Here is a 25,503-nt window from a genome sequence, read left to right on the forward strand (position 1 = left end):
GGCGCTCTCATCTCATTGACGAGGGGACTGATGTTTGAAGGTTGCACTCTGCGGCCAACTCTATTCCACACCGCGTGTATGATCCCATCAGTCACACGATCTGTACGTCTTCTTATCTCCATTTCCTACGGAGAAAAGCAGATTCTGAGAGTGAGTGACGGGCCCCAAACCACACAGCCAGCGGGTGGCGGGGACAGGAGTCACCCGGGTACACCGGGGAAACTGATCTTCCACTCAACCCCCAGTCCCTCTGCCTCCGGCTTAGCCATCCTCCTCCCACACTCCTGACCCCACATCACCCCCACAGGCACGCCGCGACCCCTCTTCACCCAAGTCTACGACTTCGGGAGCCTCCGTGCCCCGCCCCTCCCTGGAGATTGGGAAGTAGCGGGGCTGGAGAGGGGCGAGGCGGCGGGCGAGGCGGCACCGCGCCGCTCCGGAAGCGGCCGAGCACCGCGGGCGGGTTCCAGCTGCGGAGCGGGGAGGGTGGGGCCGGGGCTTGGCACTCCCGCCCCTCTTCCCTCGCGTCCCCCTCCCTCGCTCCCTGACTCCTGCGGCCGGCGGGCCCGTGGGCAGGCACGGCGGGGACTGCACGGCCCCGGACAGGCTCAGCGCGCGCAGGCTCGGGCGGACCCCCCCCCTCCACCCTCCGACCCCGGACCTTCCGCGTCCGCGCACGGGGTGGCGCGGAGCGCTGCACGGCGAACCCCGATCGTGGGCACCGCCATGGGGGCGCACGCCGGCTTCCTGCTGCGCGCTCTGGCGCTGCTGCTGTGGGGCGCGCGGGACGCGGCGGAGCCCGCGGAGCGCGGAGACCCGGAGCTGCGCCGGGAGGCGGAGGTACGGGGCCGGGCGGGCGGGGGAGACGCGCCTGAGCTTGGCAGTGGACCCGCCTGGCCGATCCACGCGAGACCACGAACGGCATCCCTTCCCCGCGCCCTCGTCACCCTGGGACGCACGCACAGTTCGCGGGCCAGGGCTGGGGGACCTCACGGGCTTGCAGGTCCGCAGAGGCAGACGAGGCTGGGGAGCCCCGGGTGCTCAGCCATGGCGGAGCTGGCATAGGCCAGCCTGGACTCAGGTGCCCGTCCTGCCTTCCTGGCCTGAGCGGTCCGGGGCAAGCCGTTTGCACGGCGTCGACAGTTCCAGCTCTGGAGAGGTTCACCTGGGTAGAGTGGGGACCGCAGGAAGAGTCTACACAGGGGCTTGTTGCGAGCTTGGGGGTCAGGGAAGCGAAGTCCGACGAAGGACTTCATTACCCCTGAGCCGGATAACTTGCTGGGAGGTTCGGGTTGGGGATCCATCCGTTTGAGGCGTGCGCGCTAGCAGCACAGCAATATCACTTCTTCCCCCCCCCCCCATCAGCATCTCTGGCTTCCTGTCTTTCCCCAAGAATAGGACAGGGGTCTGTCTCCATACCTTCCCTAGCCCCCGCTTCCCTTGAGGGGGTCGAATTGGGAAACCCTGCAGAATGAGGAGAGCCCTCTTCGGATGGCACTTCCTTCCATCTCCAGGCTTCCACTACTGTTGTGGAGTATTTGGAAATAAATGATCTTGCTTCAACAAGGACTCTTTCTCCAACTCCTTCAACTTCTCCCCATCCAAAGGACACCACCCACACCCCCCCCACACACACACTCGTTGCTTTATGCTCTCCATGTTTCCATATTCCAGGGTTCAACTTTGTCTTTCTGAATTGAACCTCTTACAACATCAAGTGCAGAGTCCCAAGGTCCCAGGAGATTTCATCTACCAAGCCAAGTGTTGTTAAGAGTCCCACTCCCATCTTCCTTTTAGTGCAGTCCCAGGCAATCCTTGGCAAGGGAACAGAGACAGTTATCACTGCCGCCTGTGCCTGTGGTGGCCACAGATGGAGAGAATTTCATCCTGGGATGTACTTGAAAACTTAATATCTAGCAGACTGAGTTCCTTTCAATCTATTTAAAAACAACCAAAGTAAAATAAAATTTCTCTGAGCATGAGAAGTATTTTAAAAACAAACATTCTGGGAATGTATCATGGACATATAAGCGTCTCTGCATGCCAATTCATGTGTGTGTGCATATGCAAATTCTGTGTGTATCAGAGTTTCTGTACATGGGCTACGCTGACCTGCCAGGGACCATGTAGCCAGTGGAAGTTACTCATGCCTGCTTCCTAAGACTGTTGTTTACCTTCATGGAATTAATGTGTGTAAAATGCTCAACGTAGTACCAAGTACCTAGAAAGCAGTCTCTAGAAGAAAGCTGCTCGGTATTGTTGAAGACCTTATAATTATCCTTATCATTATTTGAGAGACCAGCACCTCAGGTGAAAGTCGTGGTTTGGAAGTGATGATCCCCACAGTCAAGACACAGGAAGAATATGTCAGGCAACGATTGTCAGCAGTGGACAACAGGCAGCACCTGCTGGGCTTAGATGAAGGAACTCATCTACACATGTATGTACACACACACACAATTAAAACAAAGCTTTGATAATGCCTGTAGACTAATTCAGCCTCTGTAGATCTGTATATCCTAGACATTCCATAGAAATGAAATTATACCAAATGTCTTTTCTGAAAGGATAGTTGGAAATATTAACACTCCTCTCCCAATAAGCAAAACAAGCAGATCTTAAAAAAAAAAAGTCAGGGGGGCTGGAACTGTAGTTCAGTGGGAAGAATATTTGCCTGCCATGCATTTGAGCCCCAGAAACACACACACACACACACACACACAGAGTAAGCACGCAAAAGACTTCAGCAATATTGTCAACCATCTCGTCCTAATTAATACTGACAGAACAATATATTCCAGAAATACAGAATTCACATTCTTTCGAGGTGCATATGGATTATTTACCAAAATCAGCCATCTGATGGCTATAAAAGAAGTTTGAGGAGGCGGGGGAGGGAAATGAGGACAAAAACCTAAGAAGGGCTATCAGTGTGTGAGAAGTAATGCACCTTCTATCTGGAGAATATAACTGTAACCCCTCTATACATTAAAATAAAAAAAATCCTCGTAAAAATGTTTAAAAAGTTTGAATACATTTCAAAAGATAAAATGTGGCAGATTATGCTTTCTGACTAAAGCAGAACTAAATTAGAAATCAGTAGTGATAAAATATCAAGCAAAACCCCAACTATTTGGAAATTAAATTAACAAGGAGCAATGAAATCACAAGAGAAACTAAAAAATACTTGACACTGAATAAACAGCATTTCATAGTTACATGTTTCAGCTGATGCAGCACTGAATGAAATTTACAGTTTTAAATGCCTATTAAGGAAAAGAGAAATGTTTTAGATCAATGATTTAGATATCCACTTTAAGGAAGGTAGAAACTAACAGGCTCCAGTGGCTCATGCCTGTAATGCTAACTACTCAGGAGGCTGAGATTGGAAGATTGCAGTTCAAAGTCACAGCCATAGCAGACAAATCCATAAGACTCTTATCTCCAATTAACCGCAAAAAGCAGAAACTGATGGTGTGGCTAAAGTGCACCCTGACCCAGCATTTAAGCCCCATTACAGGAACAGGAAAAAAAAAAGAAACAGCAGCAGCTATAAAGAGATAGGTTAAACTCAAAGGGCATAGAAGGAAAGAAAGAATAGAAACAAGCTATGATAATATACTAGTTTTTCCCCCAGTTTTCTAGCTATAGTTTCTCTTCTATAAAATAAAAGAACCAAATTTCGTGAATGAGCCCTAAGATTCTCTCTAACTCACGGCTAGGCATGTGTTGGTTTTGCTTGTTTTTTGGTTTGGTTTTTCAAATGGGGTCTTGCTATGTTGTCTACTCTGGCCTCAGTGTTTTAAGATTACAGACATGTGTCACCACACCCAGCCATGTCTGGCTGGCTGGATGTGATCTGTGTTCGTGTGTGTGTGTGTGTGTGTGTGTGTGTGTCCCCACATCCTGTGTGCATGGCTCCACAGGTCCCTTGTGTGCACAACAATAAAAGCTGAGGGTTTTCCAGAGTGGGCTTTTCCTGGGAGGAGATTTTCTGCTTACAAAGCTGCTATGAACGAGCTCATTGTTGTCTGCTTGGGAAAACTAAAGCTGTTCACAATACTCACAAATAGGAAAAGCATCCACTGTTGAGTTGCAAGAGACTGAGCGCTCATGAATGACATCATTGCCTTGCGCCTTCCCCCTGCCCCTCATTCTCAGTCAGACTTTATCCTATGCTCCAGCCACCAGGCTTTCCCAAGTAATCTATCCATCACTGGCTTTGCCTGGCCCTGGCATTGGTTCCAGATCCTGTCTTCTGCTCAGGGATCTACCGTATCTGTACAGCTATTCCCAGTACACGGCGCCTCTGTTTGTTGTGCTTGGAAGATGTTGGCACTTCATGGACTACCCACCCCCAGATGCAGTGTCTCTTTCTCATACCTCAGAGCCATTCATTTGGCTTGTGAGTCAGAAACCCAGAAATCAGGGGTGTGGAAGCCATTCCCAAGAGTTCAGCACAGTGACTCACGGGTATGGGGTGAATAGAAGCACAGAAAAGTCTCCAGAGTGTCCCAGAGGAACACAGAGTGGTGGAAAAGCATTTGTCAAGCCAGCTTGAAAATGATGAACGCTGACAAGAGCTGGGTAATGGAAGCAGGAACATGGCAGAAGGAGCCTTGACCTCAATCTTGGAGCGTTATTGCGTGCCCTAAACTTTACTTAGTGAATCCCATGTGCCTATGAAGTATGGTTGTTTTACATTAGAGAAACATTATATGGACCCTGGGTGTTGTGGCTCATGAAACTGGGCATGTTTGTAGACCTTTGTAATCTTAGCTATAGGATCATAGTCCAAGGCTTGCTGGAGCAAAAAGTAGGAGATCCTAGTTGAAAATAACTAAAGCCAAGGGCCTGGAGTTTGGCCCAGTGGTAGAGTGCTTGCCTAGCATGCATGAAGACCCAGGTTCGATTCCTCAGTACCACATACATAGAAAATAGCCGGAAGTGGTGCTGAGGCTCAAGTGGTAGAGCTCTACCCTTGAGAAAAGTCCAAGGACAGTGCTCAGGCCCTGAGCTCAAGCCCAGGACTGGCAAAAAAAGAGAAAATAATAATAATAACTAAAGTCAAAAAAAGACTGGAGGTGTGATTCAAGTAGGAGAGCATTTATTGAGCAAATTCAAGGCCCTGAGTTCCAACTTCAGTTCAGGAAACAAGGGAAGAAGGGAGAAAGGAAGGAAGGGGGGGGAAGGAAAATGTGTATTTCACAGGACAGAAAACAAAAGGTGGCTTCTCAGACACAGCCAGACCAAACTTTGGGAACATGAGACTAGGGAAAATAAAAGGAGTAAGGGGAAGTCTGGTAGTGGAAAGTTCCTGAGCTGATCTCACTGAACTAAGAGCTTCTCTGGCTTCCAGAAGCCAGGAGTGAAAGAAAACAAAGCCTCGTGGAAGCCGAGGTTGGCCTTTTGGAATATCTTGTTTCCGGCCAGTTAGGAACTGTGGTTTTCCAGACACCATGCTTAGGTGTGATGGGAATGTGATCCAAGCCTCTGTTGAAAAGCCTAGCAGTCCACAGTCCGGGGCTTCCCCTTTTACTCTGCCCTGGGACCTCCTTCAGAGAGGGTCCCACACAGAACCATCCCAACTTTTCCATCTTCTTAGTTGAGAATCTGTTCCTTTGTGGGGAGACCAACTTGACTCTTCTCCATCGGTGTGAAAGCCCTGAAGTCACTTGCTCAGAGGTGAAACACAATGCCCTCAGCTAGGGCCGGGTGTGTAGCCTAGTGGTAAGAGTACTCAGCGAGCATGCGGGAAGCCCTGGGTTCTATTCCACAGTTCCACATACTAAGAAAAAGCTGGAAGTGGCACTGTGGCTCAAGTGGTGTAATGCCCAGAAACTTGAAGCCCCCCGGAAGGATCAATGCAAATTGCAATAAGTCGTTTATTGACAAGCTCGAGCACAGGTCTCTGCGCATTGATAGTCGAGTGCAGACCAGAGGCCATGAGCACAAAATTACAGCACCTTTAATACATTCTTTGCTAGGGGGCAGGTCCCAGCAAGCATTGGCAACAAATCAGTTGGCGCAATACAAACCAGGAAGAGGGTCGTGACTCATCATTGGTCGGTTTAGCGAGCTGTCCTGCTTTGAACTGATTGGCTAGTGGGTGAAGGGAAAGACCCAATATAGGGTCAGTGGAGAAAGACCCGACAAGGGGCCAGACGCAGACAGGCTAACAGGCTTGTGCCTAGTTCGCTGGCTCTCGTAAGTCCGACCTTGTACAAATAAAAATACAAATGGCTAATCATAGGTTTATAGAAAATATATAGATATTTTCTACGCTCCTCAGTGGCAGAGAGCTAGCCTTGAACAAAAAGTGTCCAAAGACAGTGCCCAGGCCCTGAATTCAGGCCCCAGGACTGGCCAAAAAAAAAAAAAAAGCCTCAGCTAGATGTCTGCAGATCATGGATTTCAAGCATTGAGTCCATCACTCATCCAAGCCACTTGTCTTGTTCAAACGTTTTTATCTTTAAAATGGAACTAACAACCCCTGTCCTGGTTATGTACTTGCCAGGCCATTGTGAGGTTGAAAAAAAAGCAGAATGTCTTAAAACATCTCCACATTTGTCAAGGGCTTGATGTGGTTCTGGTGACTGGCAAATGCTTTTATGTATGGAACATGCCAAGGCAGAACACCGGCACTCAGCCCGGCATCTTGACTGGTAATGTAACTCACGATGTACTTGAAGGATAAGCAAAACCTACAGCGCCATGATGACCGGGCAACAGTAATCAGCAAATAGAATATAAGGTAGGCTACATTACAGGGAAAGCAACATGGTTTCGGCATTAAGCATGGGATCTTTTCATTCTTGGCTTCATTCTTGCTGCTGAAATTCTTGCATGTAGAGGATAGCTACAGGACTGAACTCTGGTGATAAAGCTTTGTGACTAAACACACACACACACACACACACACACACGTACATGTGGTATTAGGTAATCAAACCCAGGGCCACAAACATTCCCAGCTCACTAGGCAGGTGCTCTACTGCTGAGCCATGCCTCAGACTTTCCTGCCCAAGCTGGCGTTGAATCAAGATCCTCCAATCTCAGCCTCCTGAGTTGCTAGAATTACAGGCGTGAACCATGGCCACCTGGCTTCCAGAGAATTCTCTTTTTTTTTTTTTGCCAGTCATGGGGCTTGAACTCAGGGCCTGGGCACTGTCCTTGGGCTTTTTTCAAGGCTAGAGCTCTACCACTTGAGCCACAACGACACTTCCAGCTTTCTATGTAAGTGGTACAGAGGAATCGGTCCCAGGTCTTCGTGCACCCTAGGCAAGCACTCTACCACTAGGCCAAACTCCCAGCCCCTCCCAGAGCATTCTTACTGAAATTTCATAATACTTCTGTGAGAAAAGTCAAACCGTTCCCTTGATTTCTGCATTGTGGACACAGGGAAGTTAAGTAAGTTTGCCAGAGTTCACACAACTAGACAGACACATAAGTAAGCTACCATAATTGATAAAGCTGGAATATATTTTAGGGCTCTAATCCAATGATCACATTTGTTAGAAAGAAGATCCTGAAGCTCAGAGAGATTGTGCCTAAGGATACAAAATAACATCAGGAATAAACCACAAGACCCTCTGTCGGGTGGCTCTTGCCCTACCAGTCCTATGCCTCTGAGCTCTCGATTCAGCTCCAGGATTCATCTTGGTACACCTCATTGTTGGTCATATCCTGCTCATAAATGGCCCTTCCCTGGGTTGTGTTCAGCCTCTTATGACAAGTCAGAACAGAGGTGGGACTGGAACCCCCAGAATGGCCGTCCTACCAGCTGGCTGGGCTTGTAGACGTTTTCAATTTGCTTAGACACCACAGCCACTCCCAGGGACTTTCAGAGGTGACTCCCCAGGAAGGTGGCTCCATCCGTACCCAAGGGAGCATGTTGGTGCAAGCTTTTTGACCAGGGCAGAATGAGTCACCTAAGGGCCACAGCCCTGCAGCTCCTTCTACATCCATTCAGTACCAGCCTTGGGCTCTGCTGAAAAGAGGGCAGATGGAGGCCAGGGAAGACAGAAAACTGCAGGAACTTCAACATCATCACAGGAGGAACAGCCCATTCCTCGCCCCTGTGAAGGAGGGAAAAGATGACCTAAGACACCAGGAGATGGAGGCCAAGGGGAGAAATGACCCAGAAAGTCGGGGTATAATACAGAGTTAGGGTGGTGGCTGTCTCCCACGTCCACATTTCTGGGCTTTCTCCACCACGAGGCCCATGCTCTGCACCCCTCCTTTTTCTCTCACCTCTGCAAGGGTAAACTGAGGCACCAAAATGGGCTCAAGTTCTCCCAGTAGAGTGTCAGGACAGAAGGAGTCTAACACTGCTACTTTCTCACAAAAGGGAAAGCTCAGAACTGACAGTAGCAAAGGTCCCCTTGTGCAAGCTGCTTAAATGTTTTAATACATGCATATTAAGCATAAACTGGAGAGTCCATAAATCTTGACAGTCCTGCATCAAAAGACCAAAGTGCTTTTATAGACATCTGAAATGTCTTTTCCATTCTTTCCAAGCCTCTGGGTAATGGGTTCCTGGGGAGGCATGATTGTGCTCACTGGGAATTTGACCTTGTCAAATTTGACCTCGTCAGATCCCAGAACTCTGCACTGCTCCACTGACAGCCCTTAAAACAGCCTCCACCACACCCTGCCTGCCAGAGAACTGAGGCTGCTGCAGCCCAGCCAGGAAACCGGAGACGCCGCCAATTTCCACTTTCCTGCCCTCCTGCCCTCACTGCCCCTGAGGCTCCAACAGTTCCAGTACCCTCGCCAACCCTCCGATAAGAGCTGGGTGGGGTGATGGGGAGAGGAACAGGGCTATGGTAGGCAGGTTGACCAGTAACCTAATACCTTCCAAGTCACTTGTCCAACAAAACTGCACTCAAAGGAAGCATTCATTCCCTGCCTTGCCTAGAAAGCAGGCAAGCACTGTTCGTTCTTCCTCGCTTGGGAAATTGAAGATCTAGGAAGAGAAACAGGCACCTGGCTGAGGGAGAGGCAGGTACCTGGCTGTAGCACCTGAATTGAGAACAGAGTTGTCCCTGCTTTATTCAAGAACACTTCCTGCTCATTCCTGTGTGTAATCCTGGCTACGTAGGAGGCTGGGATCTGAAGATCGCAGCTCGAAGCCAGCTTAGGCAGCAAAGTCTGTGAGACTCTTACTGCCAATTAGCTACCAAAAAGCTGATAGTGGAGCTATGACTCAAATGGTAGAGTACTAGTCTTGAGGAAAAAAAAAAAAAGCTCAGGAACATCCCCAAGGTCTTGAATTCAAGACCCAGGAACAACACCAAAACTCAGAGACAAAACAAAACAAAAAATAGCTGTCCATGTTTCAGGTAGGCTGCATTCCAAAAACGTATCGTTCCAAAAATGTATCGTTCATTTTCCCTCCAAGATGGGAATGAGATCACATCTTTATTGAACACTTAATCTGAGCCAGGCACTATGCTAGACAAACATTGCTTTAATTAGTCCTTTGAAAGTCCTGTGAAGTATGTCTTACCCTCTCACATGGGGATAAAGAAACTGAGGCACACAACAGTTAATTAATTCATCCCCAGCCACCCAGCATACTCAGGATTGGGAACAGATCCTGTTTCTAGCTCTGTGGCTCTTTCCTGTGGTCACATTCTTTTGAGCAGTAAGTTATTTTGCTGATGAAGCCACAGGGTCCCCTTTAATCCATTATCCATCTGAAAGCAATGTACATTGACAAAAGGAAGAAGAAAACAACGCTGCCGACATGCTAATAAATCAATGCAGAAAAACAGGCTTGGGAAATGTTCTGTTGTCTAGAAGGAAACTCCTTCAGGAAAGTGGCTTTGTTTTATGAAAGTGGCCTTCAGTAGGAAGTTGGAGGTAAATGAAATCCACAGAGAAGAAGCCGCACACGTGCCAGTCCTTTCCGTGAGTGTCTAGTTTCGTTCCCGGTCATGTGTTTTCCTTGATGCAGCAATTTTGATTGGAATTACTTTAAGCACTGCAACAAAGAAGCCAAACTTGGTGTTGTATACATGTAATCCCAGCTTGAAAAGAGGATCCTAGCCCGAGCCAGTTGCTCACACTTGTAATCCTAGCTACGCAGGAGACTGAGATCTGAGCGTTGCGGTTCAAAGCTAGCCCAGGGAGAAAAATCCCTGTGAGACTTATCTCCAATTAAAAAAGGAAGTAGACCTGTGGCTCAAAATGATAGAGTGCCAGCCTGGAGCAAAAGAGCTCAGGACAGTACCTAGGCCCTGAGTTCAAGCCCCATGCCCAACAACAACAAAGGTGGATCATACATAACAAGTCTGTGGTTAACCTGGGCTATATAGTGATACTTGATCTCAAAAGAAAACAGGGAATGAGCAATCAAGAGAAAGGAAATGAAAGGAAGGAAGCAAAGGAGAGAGGAAGGCAAAGGAGGAGGAAAAGGTAAGAGGAAAGGAAGATAGAAAATTATTTCTGCGCTGGGTGCAGTGGCTCATGCCTATAATCCTAGCTATTCAGGAGGCTGAGATCTGAGGATCACAGTTCAACGCCAGCCCAGGCACTAAAGAATGTGCAGCTCTTATCTCCAATTAACCACTAGAAGACAGGGAGTGAGGCTGAGATTCAAGGGTTAGGTAGTAGCCTTGAGCGGAAGAGCTCAGGGACAGTGCCCAGGCCTAGAATTCAAGCCCCATGACCCAAGAATGAAGGAAAGAAGCAAAGGAAGGAAGGAAGGAAGGAAGGAAGGAAGGAAGGAAGAAAGAAAGAAAGAAAGAAAGAAAGAAAGAAAGAAAGAAAGAAAGAAGGAAAGTTATTTCTGTATTGATAACATAAGAAGGAGGGGTGAAAATCAAAAACCCAGTTCAAGTCTGCATTAGAGTTAAGCGGTAGAGATGACCTTTTTTTTCTGTATCTCAGATGACATTTATGGGATTTTATCAGTAAGACAGGCAAGCAGGATGCAAGCGCATGAGCAAGGGCAAGGCCCTGGGACTATGAGATATTCCCTGTATTACACTGATTTCCTTGGAGGGGAATTTACATTCTGTCCATGTTGGCAGATGGTGCTCCTTTGAGCTCTAATCTCACAGTGAGTGTCACTTCAACAGGAGGTACAGCAGGCTGCTGCCCCGGTCTCCCTCAGGTGTCTTCAGACAGTAGGAAACTTCAGAGCCATCTGAAATTCTTCTTTCATTCTCCACAACTGATCCATCAGCAAGACTGAAATAAACCTGCACTTCCTACCCTAGCCTGTGGTTCTGCCTCCCTGACTTCTCTTCACCCTGCTTCTTCACAGTCCTGGGGCTTGAAATCAGGGCCTGGAAGCTGTCCCTTCCCTTCTTCACTCAAGGCTGGCCCTCTTTCACTTGAACCATAGCTTTACTCCTTCTGGTGGATTGGAGGTAAGACTCTCAGGGACTTTCCAGTCCCAGTGGGCTTTGAGGCTGTGATCCTCTGATCTCAGCCTTCTCAGTAGCTAGGATTATAGAAATAAGCCATGGAGCCACATGAGCTCTTCTGTTCCTTAATCAGGCTGGTGTCTTCCTGGTGCAGGACCTTTGTATGTACTGTTTCCTCTGCCAGCAATGCCCTTCCCCGGCTCACTACATAGCTGGATGCATGCCATTTCTTAGGATACAGGATAATATTTGATCCTGGGTGGATCTAATATTTGATCCTCTTAGAACTCCTGACTGATTGCTCAGTCCCATCATCCAATTTCTTCAGAGCATTAATGTTTACTTATTACCTGTATTTTTATTGTCTGTCTTTAGCCATTCATGAATACCCTCCCTTAAGTGAATGAAAGAAGGAAGGTTTAGTTTTCTAGTTCAAAATACACATTTCTGCTGGGCACTGGTGGCTCGCATCTGTAATCCTAGCTACTCAGGAGGCTGAGAGCTGAGGATCATGGTTCAAAGCCAGCCTGGGCAGCAAAGTCCATTAGACTCTTCTCTCTATGTAACCACCAGAAAACTGAAAGTGGCACTGTGGCTCCAAGCAGGAGAGTGCTAGCCTTGAACAGAAACACTCAGCAACAGTACCCAGGCCCTGAGTTCAAGCCCCAAAACTGACCCAAAAAAAAAAAAAAAGAACGAAAGAAAATTCTACAAAGTCAAATTTTTATATGGATGACAATATTGAGGATAAATGCATTTGTAGTCCTAGAGCCTTGAATATGTTTGCCTGGGGTGAGGGAGCAGAGAGAGTTACTTGGGAACAAGCCAGAACTTGAGAGACGATACCCTGCCCAGATGTGGCAGGTTGGCAGCTCCTCATCAATACCTGAGCCTTGTTTACAGAGGTCAGATTACTCCCGAGTGAATGTGATGCGTATGGATGGTGTGTACTTACGGCACACACCTCGTAGCTGCTCTGCATGGAATTCCTTGTGTGTGATTAGTGTTGAGTACTTTATAAGTGCTATTGTGGTGAGTCCTCACCGAAAACAAGAAAAAGAGTACTTAATGAAGTCCATTCTGTAGTGGAGAAACCTGTGGTTTAGAAGGAGCAGGCCAGCTGGAGTTCAACTGCAGGGTGGCAGGAGTCGAGAGCCCATAACTGTTGAGCATGCATGCTAGATATCTAGTAATGCCTCAAGATAAGAAAGCAGGCCTTCACAAGTATTGAGTGAGCAGTGTGCCTGAGACCAGCCAGCCAGCCAGAGGTGGCCTGGAATTGGATCCTTTTGACTTGAATCCCGGAATTCTTTCAGCTGTAGTTCGTAGGCCACCTTGGGACAAGAGGCGCCCGAGGAGGCTGTATGTGCCTTGTCCCCTGGCAGAGCAGGGCAGGGGACGGGATGCTGGGTGGTGGGAAGGGCTGATGTGCTTCTCTTCCCCCAGGCCTTTCTGGAGAAGTATGGCTACCTCAGTGTCAAGGCTCCGAGAGCTCCAGCCTCCACTCGATTCAGCAACGCCCTCAGGTAGGATGGAGGAACGTGGAGGACTTGGGGGTGCAGCCTTCCTCCAGCCATGCCCCCTGGAAAGCAGTTCTTGCCCCTGCCACCCACCCCCTGGCTCTGCGATCCTTTCTTTCAATTCCTCCTGGCAGGGAGTTCCAGTGGGTGTCGCAGCTCCCTGTCAGTGGCGTGCTGGACCAGCCCACGCTGCGCCAGATGGCACGTTCCCGGTGCGGGGTGGCAGATACTGGCAGTCATGCAGCTTGGCGCGAGAGGATCAGTGCCCTGTTTGCTGGACCCCGGGCCAAAATGAGGCGCAAGAAACGCTTTGCCAAGCAAGGTGAGGGCAGTTGAATTCTAGGTTGGGATTCCCACCTTCAGCCAGAGACCTTTCCCTAAGGCAAGGGAGGCTGGCAGATAGGACTCCACAAGCATAATTGTGGATACAGACATTTAAACCCCAATTGACTGGCATTGATGGATTTTCTTCATATAAGCATTTTCCAAATCAAGCAAGCCCCATCAAATCCACTTAATTCCTTGATCATTGTTCTTAATGCAGAGCAGTTAGATTGTTGCTAACATTTTTAATTTCTGTTTACTGAAATTACTTCCATCAGAATCAATTCTTTCATAGTAATTCTTCAACAAAGTTATGGCCCATCCATCAGGTTTTTTTCTTAACAGCATTATTGAGAAGGAATTTATTTACCATGCAATTTACCCATTTAAAGTGACCAAATCAGTGATTTTTAGTATATTGCCAGAATTGAGCAACCATGACCATAAGTAATTCCTAGTTCCAGAACATTTTTTACACCACAGAGTAATTCGTGCCCCCAGCATTTACTTCCTGCTGCCCCTTCCACCCTCCCACCTCCCCCACCCCCTTACCACCACCCCCTCCCCTGGTCAGCTCCTCTGTGACTCTGCAGATTGGCCTGTTCTGGACATTTCATTGTAGCACATTTTACACATTACAATGTCTGCTGTGATTTAGTTTTCTTTGTAGCCTTGTTTTTTTTCTCTTTTGTTCCTTTCCCTCCCTTCTCCCCTGACCTCTGTGTGTGTGTGTGTGTGTGTGTGTGTGTGTGTGTGTGTGTGTGTGTGTAAATGCCAGAACTGAGGGTTGAACTCAGAGCCTCAGATTCACCCTTGGTTGGTTGGTTTGTTTTTCACTCAAAGCTGGCATTTTACTACTTGAGTCATACCTCCATGTCCAGCTTTTTGCTGGTTAGCTGAAGATACAAGTCTCATAGGCTTCTTCCTGGAGCTAGCTTCACATTGCAGTCCTTAGATCTCAGCCTTCTAAGCAGCTATCATAAGCCACTGGCATTGGCCTCTTTCTTCTTTCTCCTTCCTTCCTTCCTTCCTTCTGTCCTTCCTTCCTTCTGTCCTTCCTTCCTTCCTTCCTTCCTTCCTGCCTCCCTCCCTTCCTTCCTATATTCCTCCCTCCCTCTCTTCTGTCCATCTCACGCACACACACACACACACACACACACACACACACACACGTAGTTTTAGAGATGAAACCCAGGGCTTCAAGCTCTACCACTGATATATATATGTATGTATACCAGCTACCTCCTCCCCCTCTTCTACCCTTCTTTTTCCTTCTCCTCTTTTTTTTTTTTTTTTTTTTTTGCCAGTCCTGGGCTTGAGCTCAGGGCCTGACCACTGTCCTTGGACTTTCTCAAGGCTAGAGCTCTACCACTGGAGCCTCAGCACCACTTCCAGCTTTTTTCTATGCATGTGGTACCAAGGAATCGAACCCGGGTCTTTGTACATGCTAGGCAAGCACTCTACCACTAGGCCAGACTCCCGGTCCCCTTTCTCCTCTTTTTTAAAAGAAATTTTTGCCAGTCTTGGGGCTTGAACTCGGGGCCTGAGTTCTGTCTCTGGGCTTCTTTGTGGTCAAGGCTAGTACTCCACCACTTGAGTTACAGCACCACTTCCAGCTTTTTCTGGTTATGTGGTACTGAGGAATTGAACCCAGGGCTTCATGTATGCTAGTCAAGCAATCTACCACTAAACCACCTACCCATCCCATCTCCCTTTGTTTTTTAAGCCAAATATTCCAGGACCAAATGGCACAGATGTAGGATTTATGAAGCTTTGATTCTTCTGTCAGTTTTTTTAAAGTAACATTTTACTATGTTTAATTTTAGTATGATGATTGCTTTGACTTCAATTAATTTTTCCAATTTTCAAGATTGCTAACAAGATGAGGGCTTTTATTTCAGTCAGCTCGCATCTATAATTAATTTTACTGCGAGCACTTGGGGCCTTTGTGGCTCTTGATTGTGCTCACTCCATGGACTGGCAGTATTCATTAGGAAGGGAGCCAGGCACTGGGTGTGTGCATGCCTTAGCTCCTCCTTATGGGAACTGTCCAGAGCTGGAGGGCAGCTGTTTCCACAGCCCATAGGGAACCTATACACCCTGACCCCATTCCTGCCAGGGAAGTGTCAGCCTGTTCTGCATCTTCTGGGCATGATTTTGGAGGCAGCAGAGGGCAAGAGCAAGAAGGGTAGGAGAGGAGAGGTGTGAGCTCTGGAACTTTTGGTAGAACAGACACACCATTATCCCTGGGCCCAGAAGCCTTGGTTCAAGTCTCAGTTGTATGACACTGGCCACATCACTGCTCCCCACGATTTGTTCCCCATTCTCCCTTGTACAGGATGCTGGCCTTGTTGGGTTACAGAGAAGGATCTGTCCCTGAGTACCAAGTTCAAAAGCTGGTGAAAATTAGAGGTCACCTCAGAACATCTTGATGTCCTACCTGAGCATCCCCAGAGCTCAGGAGGAGGCTGCTATGGCGGCTGCTCCTTCTTCTTCTTCTTCTTCTTTCTTCTTTCTTCTTTCTTCTTTCTTCTTCCATCATGGAGGTGGCTCTATCACTGAGCAATTCTTCTCAAGGCTAGCACTCTACCACTTTGAGTCACATTGCTATTTCTGGATTTCTGGGGGTTAATTGGAGATAAGAGTCTCATGGACTTTTCTGTTCAGGTTGGCTTGGAACTGCGGTCCTCAGATCTCGACCTCCTAAGTAACTAGGATTATAGGCATGAGCCACCAGCACCTGGCTCATTTTGTATCCTTATTCGCTAACCTGGAATTTCATTTCTTTCAGACTTCCAGGTCTGATTTTTAGTCCCCTCTGTTCCTTCACAGAGATGGTGTGGGGGTGTGGGGGGGATTGTGAATATGGGGTGTAGAAGGCAGGAAAGAGAATCGATGTTTACAGAGTGCCCAGGCCCTGCCAGGCAGCTTCACGTTGCTCTCCTATTGGAGCATCACACCTTACCATGAAGTAAGCCACACACCCCATTTGAAGATAGGGAGACAGGCCTGCAGAGAGTCTTCCATTGGTGTAAGTGGAGGAGGATAGGGAGACAGGCCTGCAGAGAGTCTTCCATTGGTGTAAGTGGAGGAAGCAGGATTCCAACTCATGTTTTTCCCCTACCATCAGTTGCTTGCTGGGAGTCAAGACTCCAAGTCCTTCCCAGGCAGAGAGTCCTAGTTTTTCTCCTTTCCCCAGCTCCTTTTCCTTTCTTCTTCCTTTTGGGACTTTAAAGCAAGGGCGTGGAGGGTCAAGGCCACTGGCAATTGGTGTCTGGGGGCTGCCTCCATAAAAACAAACTTGCCAAGTCAAGAAGTTAAGGTAGGAACCTGAAGAAGCCAAGAGAGAGGGTGTGTGTGTGTGTGTGTGTGTGTGTGTGTGTGTGTGTGTGTGTGTGTGTGTGTGTGTTTTTCCAGGGGATGGGGGAGGGGCTGGGGAAAAGGCTCAGGCTGCCCCCACCCAGTGGGGTACTTCCTTCCTGGCAAACACACCAATGACCCCCAACCCTGTCTCCTCCCAAGAAAAGCAATCATTTTCTTTCAATTTCTGTGCGTGTTCACCCTCCCTGTCCTTCTCCAAACCACCACACACCACACACTCACTCATAACATGCAGGACGTTTCCAGATGTTTAGCCTAAGATGGTTCACTTTCACTGGCTCCCTAAAAATGGAAGACTTTCCTACCTTCCCCATTTCTGCCCTGAAGGGGGCAGAAGGGCAGAAGGAGCCTCTGGTACTTGGCTGGAGGATGAAATGGTGGAGTCTGGAATCAACTCCCCCACAGCTGGGTGTCGAAGAGCCCACCATAGGCTGTTCTGCACCCATCAAAGTCTCAAAGTGACTGGCAAGGGTATTCTTTTAAGAAAATGAACCACTGAGTCCCAGGCCTTGCCTCCCTCTTCCCTGTCTCCCCCTTTCCTTAGAATCCTCCCCTCTCCCTCCCTGAGGGCTGCTCACTGCTGGGAGGCAGAGGTTGGGTGAATGCCAGGCCAAACAAGCTCAGCATTGCCTTGAATGGAGCTTGGCTCAAGAGTGGGAGAGATGACTCCCCTCCTTCCTATCTCTCCCTGGAGGGGAGCAAATGAGCCCAGCTCCTGTGCTCCCTAAGACCTCCATTCCATCTGGAGAATCTCGGCCAGTACAGAGCTGCACTGATGTTCTGGCAGATTTATAAGCCTGGCGTCCCAGCAAAGGGGCTGTTTATTTCTGTGGTGTAATGGAAGGAGCACTGGACTGGGAGGTCAGGGCCCAGTTCAACAATTCACTCATTCTGTGGCTCTAGATCGGGGCCCTCCCTCCAAGTCCCCAGGTCCCAGTGACCCCTCCACCACCTCCCCTGGGCCCAGGAGTCCTGCCTTTGCGCTGTGAGTCTTCTACTTGAGGTCACAAAAGTAGGCCATGAGAAACTCGGAGCCAGACTTTCTAATCTACCCGGTTCGTGGGTGTGTGTCTACTAGAAAGACTCAGCTTTGCCACCTGGGGCTGGCACAGAAGCCAGAGTGCAAGAACTGAGGCTTAGGGTAAAGGGTAAAGAAAATTAAGAGCTGGAAAACTTACAGTTGGATCATGACAAGTCTCCCATTTTGTTATTATTTATCTTCAGAGTCCCTGAGGGGGAGAGGGGTCAGGAATGGGCCTCAAGCAAAAGAGAGGGACTGGGACCATCACAGCTGCGAACTCAGCGTCCTGGCCCCGCCGTTCCCCTGCTCCGAGGCAGCGAGGCAGCGGCTGGAGTCTGACTCAATTCATGCCAAGTCTAGGGGTCCAGGCCCTTCCTTAGGGTGAGGGGCTTCTCCTGCAGGGAGGTGACATCTCGTCCTCAGGCTAGATCCTTTCCAGGCCAAGGACTTCACAGGGCAAGCACAGTCTCCCTGATGAAACAGAGGCTCTGGCTCTGCCCAGGGCAAAGGCTGTATCTCCCCCATCGAGTCAGAGGCTCCCTGGGGCAAAGCCTACTCTCCCTCGTACTGAGTGGATGGGGACTAGCCTGGGCTCAGCAGAGGGCGTGGCTGATGTGGCCTTTCTGGGTGACAGGTCACAAATGGTCCAAGCAGCACCTCTCGTACCGCCTGGTGAACTGGCCTGAGCGCCTGCCCGAGCCTGCCGTTCGAGGGGCCGTGCACGCCGCCTTCCAGTTATGGAGCAACGTCTCAGGACTGGAGTTCTGGGAGGCCCCGGCCACTGGCTCCGCGGACATCCGCCTCACCTTCTTCCAAGGGGATCACAACGATGGGCTGAGCAATGCCTTCGATGGCCCAGGTGCAGACACCAAGCTTCTGCTCACACAGCAGGAGTGGAACCTGACAATAGAGGCAGTGTGGGGGTGGGGGTGGGGACAGTGGCTTCTCCCCAGGTCCGTGGCTAGGCTGTACGCCCTCCTCAGTCTCCCCTCTGTAAAATGGGGACAGTGTTCCATGCACATGATGTACCACCTGTTTGAAGGGTCGTCAGATGAGCCTCTGTTTGGAAAGTGTTTTGCAAACTCCAACGAGTGTATCTTACTCTGGGAGGATATTCTGAGATCCCTTTACCTGGTCTCTGCTTCTAGAAGACCCCTGCTTCTCTTATTCTCCAGAGGGGAGCCTTAAAAAACATCCAGAGGCTGGCCAGGTGCTGGTAGCTCATGCCTATAATCCTAGCTACTAAAGAGGCTGAGATGTGAGGGTCACAGTTCGAAGCCAGCCTGAGCAGGAAAGTCAGATTCTGATTTCCAATTAACCATCAGAAAGCTAAAAATGGAGCTGAGAGTCAAGTGGTAGAGCATTAGCTCGAGCAAAGAAATACAAAGGGATAGTGCCTGAGGCCTTGAGGTCAAACCCTACTGTTGGTGCATACACACACATACACACACACACACACACACACACACACACACACACACACACACACATATCCTACCTTGACAGCCACAGTAGTATTTCTTAGACCCACAGCTAGTACCATTTGTCCCCCGTCTAAAGGCAATATGAGCTGCTCTCCTTCTGTTCCACACAACACTGCCTTTCAGAACCTGAATAAGGGATGTTTACCATCTCTTTCCTGGTGAACCCATCAGGATGGAGACTTCCAGCTTGTGTTACCTGGAAACTTGCTCCTCCTTTCTCCTGCACTATTCCAACAAGCCCATGTGCTGCAATGCCCCTTTCCTCCAGGTCCTGCTTAGAAGAACCAGGTCAGGACTGGGAGAAATCTAGGACTCACCAGCATGGATATGCGGTTACTTTCATAACTAAGCAGAGTCCAGTACTAAGGTAGCATTGCATTCAATTAGGACTTTAGACTTAACAAGCAACTCCCTGCCTGGGGACAAATGCTTTGCCTCTTTGACTTCAGTCAAACCCTCCTGCCACCTTCCAGTGAAAGGTGAACTAGTAAACCTGGCTGGAAGCGGCTGGAGGCATCTTCTGCACAGCAGGCCTAATTGCTCCAGTGCTTGGCCAGCTCTCCACACTTGGCTTTATCCACAGGCCCCTGACCTTTGTCGTCACATCTTGGCTGGGCTTTAAGAAAGCTGGAAGGATCCTTGGATAGCTTATAGGCCAACATTAGCAGTGCAGTTTTCTGACCTCTGTGTCAATGTCACGTACTCATGGTGAAAGTGAATAGTGAGAGGAGGGACCCTGGAAACTCCATACTTAATGTGCTCCATGTGCGCCCCTGGGAAAGCGTGAGAATTGTTGATCAGTCCCATTCATTGTGCTCACTCCTATGTGCGAAGAAATGGAAGCCCCAGAGCAGCCCCTGCAGAGGAAGTGTAGGACTATACGAATGTGCATATTTCAAATATATTCATGCCTGTGTCCAAGTGATAGAACTGGCTCGCAAGAGTGATGTTCCTTGTTCAAACCCTGGTCTCTGGGCACTGGTGGCTTATATGCCTGTAATCCTAGCTAATCAGAAAGCTGAGATATGAGGATCATGGTTTGAAGTCAGCCTGGAGACTTCTTATCTCCAATTACCCACCAAAAAGTCAGAAATGGAGCTATGGCTCAAGTGGTAGAGCATTAGCCTTGAGTAAAAGAGCTGAGAGACAGTAGAGTGCCCAGGCCTTATTCAAGCCCCAGGACCAGCACAAACCAAATGACCAAAAGAAAAACAATGCATATATCAGCTGGGCTTGGTGGTATACACTCTTAATCTCAATATTCAGGAAGCAGAAGCAGAATGATCATGAGCTCCAGGCTAGCCTGAGCTATGTAGCAAAACCCTGCCAGAGAGAGGGGAAAGGAGGCAGGGAGGAAGGGATGAGAACAGGAGGGAGGGAAAGAGGAAGGGAGAGACTGACACTATATATATATATATATATATATATATATATATATATGTACTTATAAAAGTGCATCTTCTCTTAAGTTTAGGATGAATCTTTACATACCAAACACTCGGCACCCAGACCAGGAAACAAAACAGAATACCTTAGCACTCTCTTTTTAGGAGCAGCTGCTATTTTCGGATTCCAAGATCTTGAAAGTAACGTGTGCAAGCATCAAAGGCGGCACACCTGGGCACGCGCGCGCACACACACACACACACACACACACACACACACCTACATCTTCTTAAACGGGATTACGCCGCCTGTTCAAGTTCACAGGACTCCTAGACAGATGCTGAAATGGAGACCCAGGGGGTCTGGCCTCACAGATGACTGCATACCCCACAGCTTAGCCGTCTGTTCCCATCTCCACACAGGCCTTACCCGACTCAAGTAGAAAGAGAGGGGAATTAGATTGGCAGACAGCAGCCACCCTGGCCTAATGGGCCTTGCCTGGGAGGGCGGGGGAGCTGCAGGGGCGTGGCCGGCGCCGCGGGGGCGTGGCCGGCGCCGCGGGGGCGTGGCCGGCGAGGCTGGGCTGACCCCGCGCCGTCTGCAGGGGGCGCCCTGGCGCACGCCTTCCTGCCCCGCCGCGGGGAAGCGCACTTCGACCGGGACGAGCGCTGGTCCCTGAGCCGCCGCCGGGGGCGCAACCTGTTCGTGGTGCTGGCGCACGAGATCGGCCACACGCTGGGCCTCACCCACTCGCCCGCGCCCCGCGCCCTCATGGCACCCTACTACAAGAGGCTGGGCCGCGATGCGCTGCTCAGCTGGGACGACGTGCTGGCAGTGCAGAGTCTGTATGGTGAGCCCGGCCCCGCCCTGCCCCGCCCCGCCCCGCCCCGCCCCGCCCCGCCCTGCCCTACCCTCCTCTCCCTGCCCTCCCCTCCCCGTCCTGAGCCCACCCGACGTGCTGGCAGTGCAGTCTGTATGGTGAGCCCCGCCCCGCCCTGCCCCGCCCCGCCCCGCCCCGCCCTGCCCTCCCCGCCCTCCCCTCCCCATCCTGAGCCCACCCGACGTGCTGGCAGTGCAGAGTCTGTATGGTGAGCCCCGCCCCGCCCTGCCCTGCCCCGCCCCGCCCTGCCCTCCCCGCCCTCCCCTCCCCATCCTGAGCCCACCCGACGTGCTGGCAGTGCAGAGTCTGTATGGTGAGCCCGGCCCCGCCCTGCCCCGCCCCGCCCTGCCCCGCCCCGCCCTCCCCTCCCCATCCTGAGCCCACCCGACGTGCTGGCAGTGCAGAGTCTGTATGGTGAGCCCGGCCCCGCCCTGCCCCGCCCCGCCCCGCCCCGCCCCGCCCTCCCCTCCCCATCCTGAGCCCACCCGACCTGCTGGCAGTGCAGAGTCTGTATGGTGAGCTCCGCCCCGCCCCGCCCCGCCCCGCCCTGCCCTGCCCTCCCCGCCCTCCCCTGCCCTCCCCTGCCCTCCCCTCCCCATCCTGAGCCCAGGCCCGGATCTGCTCTCCATCAGTCCCTACACACCAGTTCCTCTGCCCCACCCCAGTTCTGAATTTTTTTTTCCAGTCCTGGGCTTGAGCTCAGGGCCTGAGCACTGTCCTTGGACTTTCTCAAGGCTGGAGCTCTACCACTTGAGCCTCAGCACCACTTCCGGCTTTTTTCTATGTATGTGGTACCCAGGAATCGAACCCGGGTCTTCGTGCATGCTAGGCAAGGACTCTACTACTAGGCCAAACTCCCGGCCCTTGCCTGCCCTCTTTCACCCTCATTTCCCACCCCTCCATGAAGTCATCATGTCAGGAGTCAAGGAGGGGGGAGTGTTGGGCATTCAATATACCTCCACTTCAAGTCTCCTCCCTTTCCTCTCTCTGCCCTTAAAGGAAAGCCTCTGGGGCGTTCAGTGGCCATGCAGCTGCCTGGAAAACTATTCACTGACTTTGAGGCCTGGAACCCACACAACTCCCAAGACAGGCGCCCTGAAACACGGGGTCCTGAATATTGCCACTATTCCTACGATGCCATCACCATAGGTAAGATGGTTCCACCTGAGCCTGGCTTCTTGCTTGCCGCCTCTCCCACCACCCCAGGGCTCCCCAGGGCTGGCGTACAAGGCTAGGAATAGGTTCTATAATCTAGAAATCTCCAGCCACAGCCCGGGCTCTCAGAAGCAAAGCACTGCTCTCTTCTGTCCCCTTCCCGCCCTGCACCTGTGGACGCCCCGCCTTTTGCTGTGGGATCTAGAAAACCAGGGTCTCAGAGAATACCTTCCTAGAAAGATAGTAGAGGACTCAGGGTCCTTTCTCATCGCTCTCTTATCTCTGGGCAGATGGGCAGCAGCGACTGTACATCTTTAAAGGGAGCCGCTTCTGGGAGGTAGCGGTGGATGGCAATGTCTCAGAGCCCCGCCCACTGCAGGAAAGGTGGGCTGGGCTGCCCCCCAACATCGAAGCTGCTGCGGTGTCACTGGAGGATGGAGAGTTCTACTTCTTCAAAGGTACTAGCCCTGGGGAAGCTGTGAACATTGAGGCATAGAGGGGGAGGGGAAAGCGAAGAGAGCCCTAGACAGTGAGACAGATTCTCTTCGGGAGAACCTGTGACTGATTCCCCTCACTGATGGAGCAGGTGTTCAGCTCGTTCCCAGGAACTTTCTGAGGAGAATCTAGAGGGAAACTGAGGATGCTCCGAAGCTCTGCAGTTCAGCAGGAAACGTGGTCTTTCTTGGAATTCTGCAGGGCTGTGTGAGACGAGATGTCAGCTACTACTGGAGCTTGCATTTCTTGAGTGATGACACCTCAGGTTTATTCAGAAAGAGGACAAAAAGCTGGGCACTGGTGGTTCATGCCTGTAATCCTAGCTAGTCAAGAGGTTGAAAACCAAGGATCATGGTTCAAAGGCAGCCTAGGAAGGAAAGTCCATGGACTCTTATCTCCAATAAACTACTCAGAGAAGTGGTGCTGTGGCTCAAATGGTAGAGTACTAGCCTTGAGCAAAAGAAGCTCAAGGACAGTGGCCAGGCCCAGAGTTCAAGCCCTAGGATTGGCACACACACACACACACATACACACATACACACACACACACACACACACACACACACACACACACACACAAAACAACCAAAAGGATAAAAGACAGTAATGACTGATTTGTCTGCAGAATATGACTAGGTACATGGCCATAATTTAGAAAATAGCATCTCTTCATTCAGCCAGTGTTAAGCGTTCTTTGTGTACCAGGCATAATTGAGGGTATGAAGGATGCAACAGTGAACACAACTAAAATCTCTGCCTTCATACAAGTATTAGTCATAATAGTGAAGACAAGTCCAAGCCTCCCTGGCTTCTTCGGGCAGGGTAGCTTCCTTCTCTCTACCACCAAGCTCCTCTGCTCTGCACCCCGGGACAACTAAGTTGTTCCCAGCACTCTGTCCTCTGCTCATCTCTACTGGCCACGACAGTCTCTCCCTACTATCCAGAACTAATTCGTCGTGTGGTCCTCCTTGTCCCCCAGTGCTAACCACCTTGTGCTCTAACTTGAGGAGGCCAGAGGTGGAGGACCCATGTGTGAGATCCTCAGCTCACCCGGAGCTCACAATGTTGACAGGGAGTCGATGCTGGAGATTCCAGGGGTCCCAGCCAGTACAGAAGTCTTCCCAGCTGTGCCGAAGAGGGGGCCTGCCTCGCCACCCCGACGCCGCCCTCTTCTTCCCGCCTCTGCGTCGCCTCGTCCTCTTCAAGGGTGCCCGCTACTACGTGCTGGCCCGAGGGGGGCTGCAAGTGGAGCCCTACTACCCCCGCAGCCTGCAGGACTGGGGTGGAGTCCCCGAGGACGTCAGCGGTGCCTTGCCCAGGCCTGATGGCTCCATCGTCTTCTTCAGAGATGACAGCTATTGGCTCGTTGACCAAGCTAAGCTGCAAGTGACCACCTCAGGTCGCTGGGCTTCTGAGCTGCCTTGGATGGGTTGCTGGAATGCCAACTCAGGGGGTGCCCTGTTCTGATGGCACTTCACCCCTCAATGAACCACTGGTACCTTCTAGAACAACTTGGTTTCCCTGCCCTAGGGGCAGAGCCTGTCTAGAGAGGCTGCAGGAAGTTACCTGGAGACATTTGTTTCCCAGAGAACCTGGTGTCTCAGGAGAAACCAAATAGGGTCCTTCTTTTCCAAGGCCTCTTTCCTCCCTTGGCCTTGGGAATTATGTTTCTTCTGCTGAAGGTGAAGTTCCTTCAAGGAGGCAAATCCTGCCGGGATCCAGTGAGGGAGGATGCAAAACTCATCAGAGTGGCAAGGAGTATTTTACAAGACTGTCCTGCCTCCTTGGGGCTTGTGCATGGAGCAGAGGCAGAGGGTCTCCAACATCAGAAGCCTTTAGAGGGATCATACTGTGATGGAGAGAGGGAGGACTCCCCCTCCTCAAGAAAAGTGTCCTCACCAGCCGTTGGTGGCTCATACTTGCAATCCTAGTTATGTGGGAGGCTGAGATGGGAGGCTCATGGTTTGAGGTCAGCCCAGAACAGAAAAGAACGAGGTTATTTTTCTCTGAACCAACACCAAAAGGCTGGAAGTGGAGCTGTGGCTCAAGTGATAGAGCACCAGCCTTGAATGAAAGAGCTGAGGGACAGCAGCCAGGCTCTGAGGTCAAAGCCTTAGTACTTCAGCACTGGCCCATACACACAACATTCTCACCCCTCTTCACCTATTCCTCCCCCCAGGCCAGACAAAGACCGAGGAATCAGGAGAAAAGACCTGAAGTCTGCCCCACTACAGGCCTCAGGGAGGCCACTTCCTCCAGGCTTCCCAGGGTGGGGGAGGCCTCTGGCTTAGGAAGGATTCATTCTCCAGGCCACACACAGAGCATTCCTGAACCGGCTGCTGTCTGGCCAGGAATAGCTGGGATTCCTGGAGAAGGAACCAATTCCCCAGCTTGTCTTCTGCCTCTGCCAGTCTCCCCATTTACTGGGTCTTCTGCCCTCCCCATCCCGGCCAGCCAGGCCTCACCTGAGCACACACAC

At 50.6% G+C, this 25,503-nt stretch overlaps 1 protein-coding gene across 1 annotated transcript; it reads left to right on the forward strand.

Moving 5' to 3' along the window:
• The first annotated feature begins 494 nt into the window (after positions 1-494).
• On the forward strand, positions 495-25,443 carry Mmp28 (matrix metallopeptidase 28). The gene is made up of 8 exons (XM_090351232.1): positions 495-840; positions 12,825-12,904; positions 13,033-13,220; positions 18,259-18,483; positions 21,099-21,344; positions 22,374-22,523; positions 22,820-22,987; positions 24,097-25,443. The coding sequence occupies exons 1-8, from the start codon at positions 727-729 to the stop codon at positions 24,489-24,491; spliced, it is 1,566 nt and encodes a 521-aa protein (XP_090207358.1). The 5' UTR covers positions 495-726; the 3' UTR covers positions 24,492-25,443.
• The last annotated feature ends 60 nt before the right edge of the window (positions 25,444-25,503 follow it).

This window comes from Megascapheus bottae, chromosome 17, assembly GCF_031878675.1.
Source record: "Megascapheus bottae isolate mThoBot1 chromosome 17, mThoBot2.hap1, whole genome shotgun sequence".
Taxonomy (NCBI): Eukaryota; Metazoa; Chordata; class Mammalia; order Rodentia; family Geomyidae; genus Megascapheus; species Megascapheus bottae.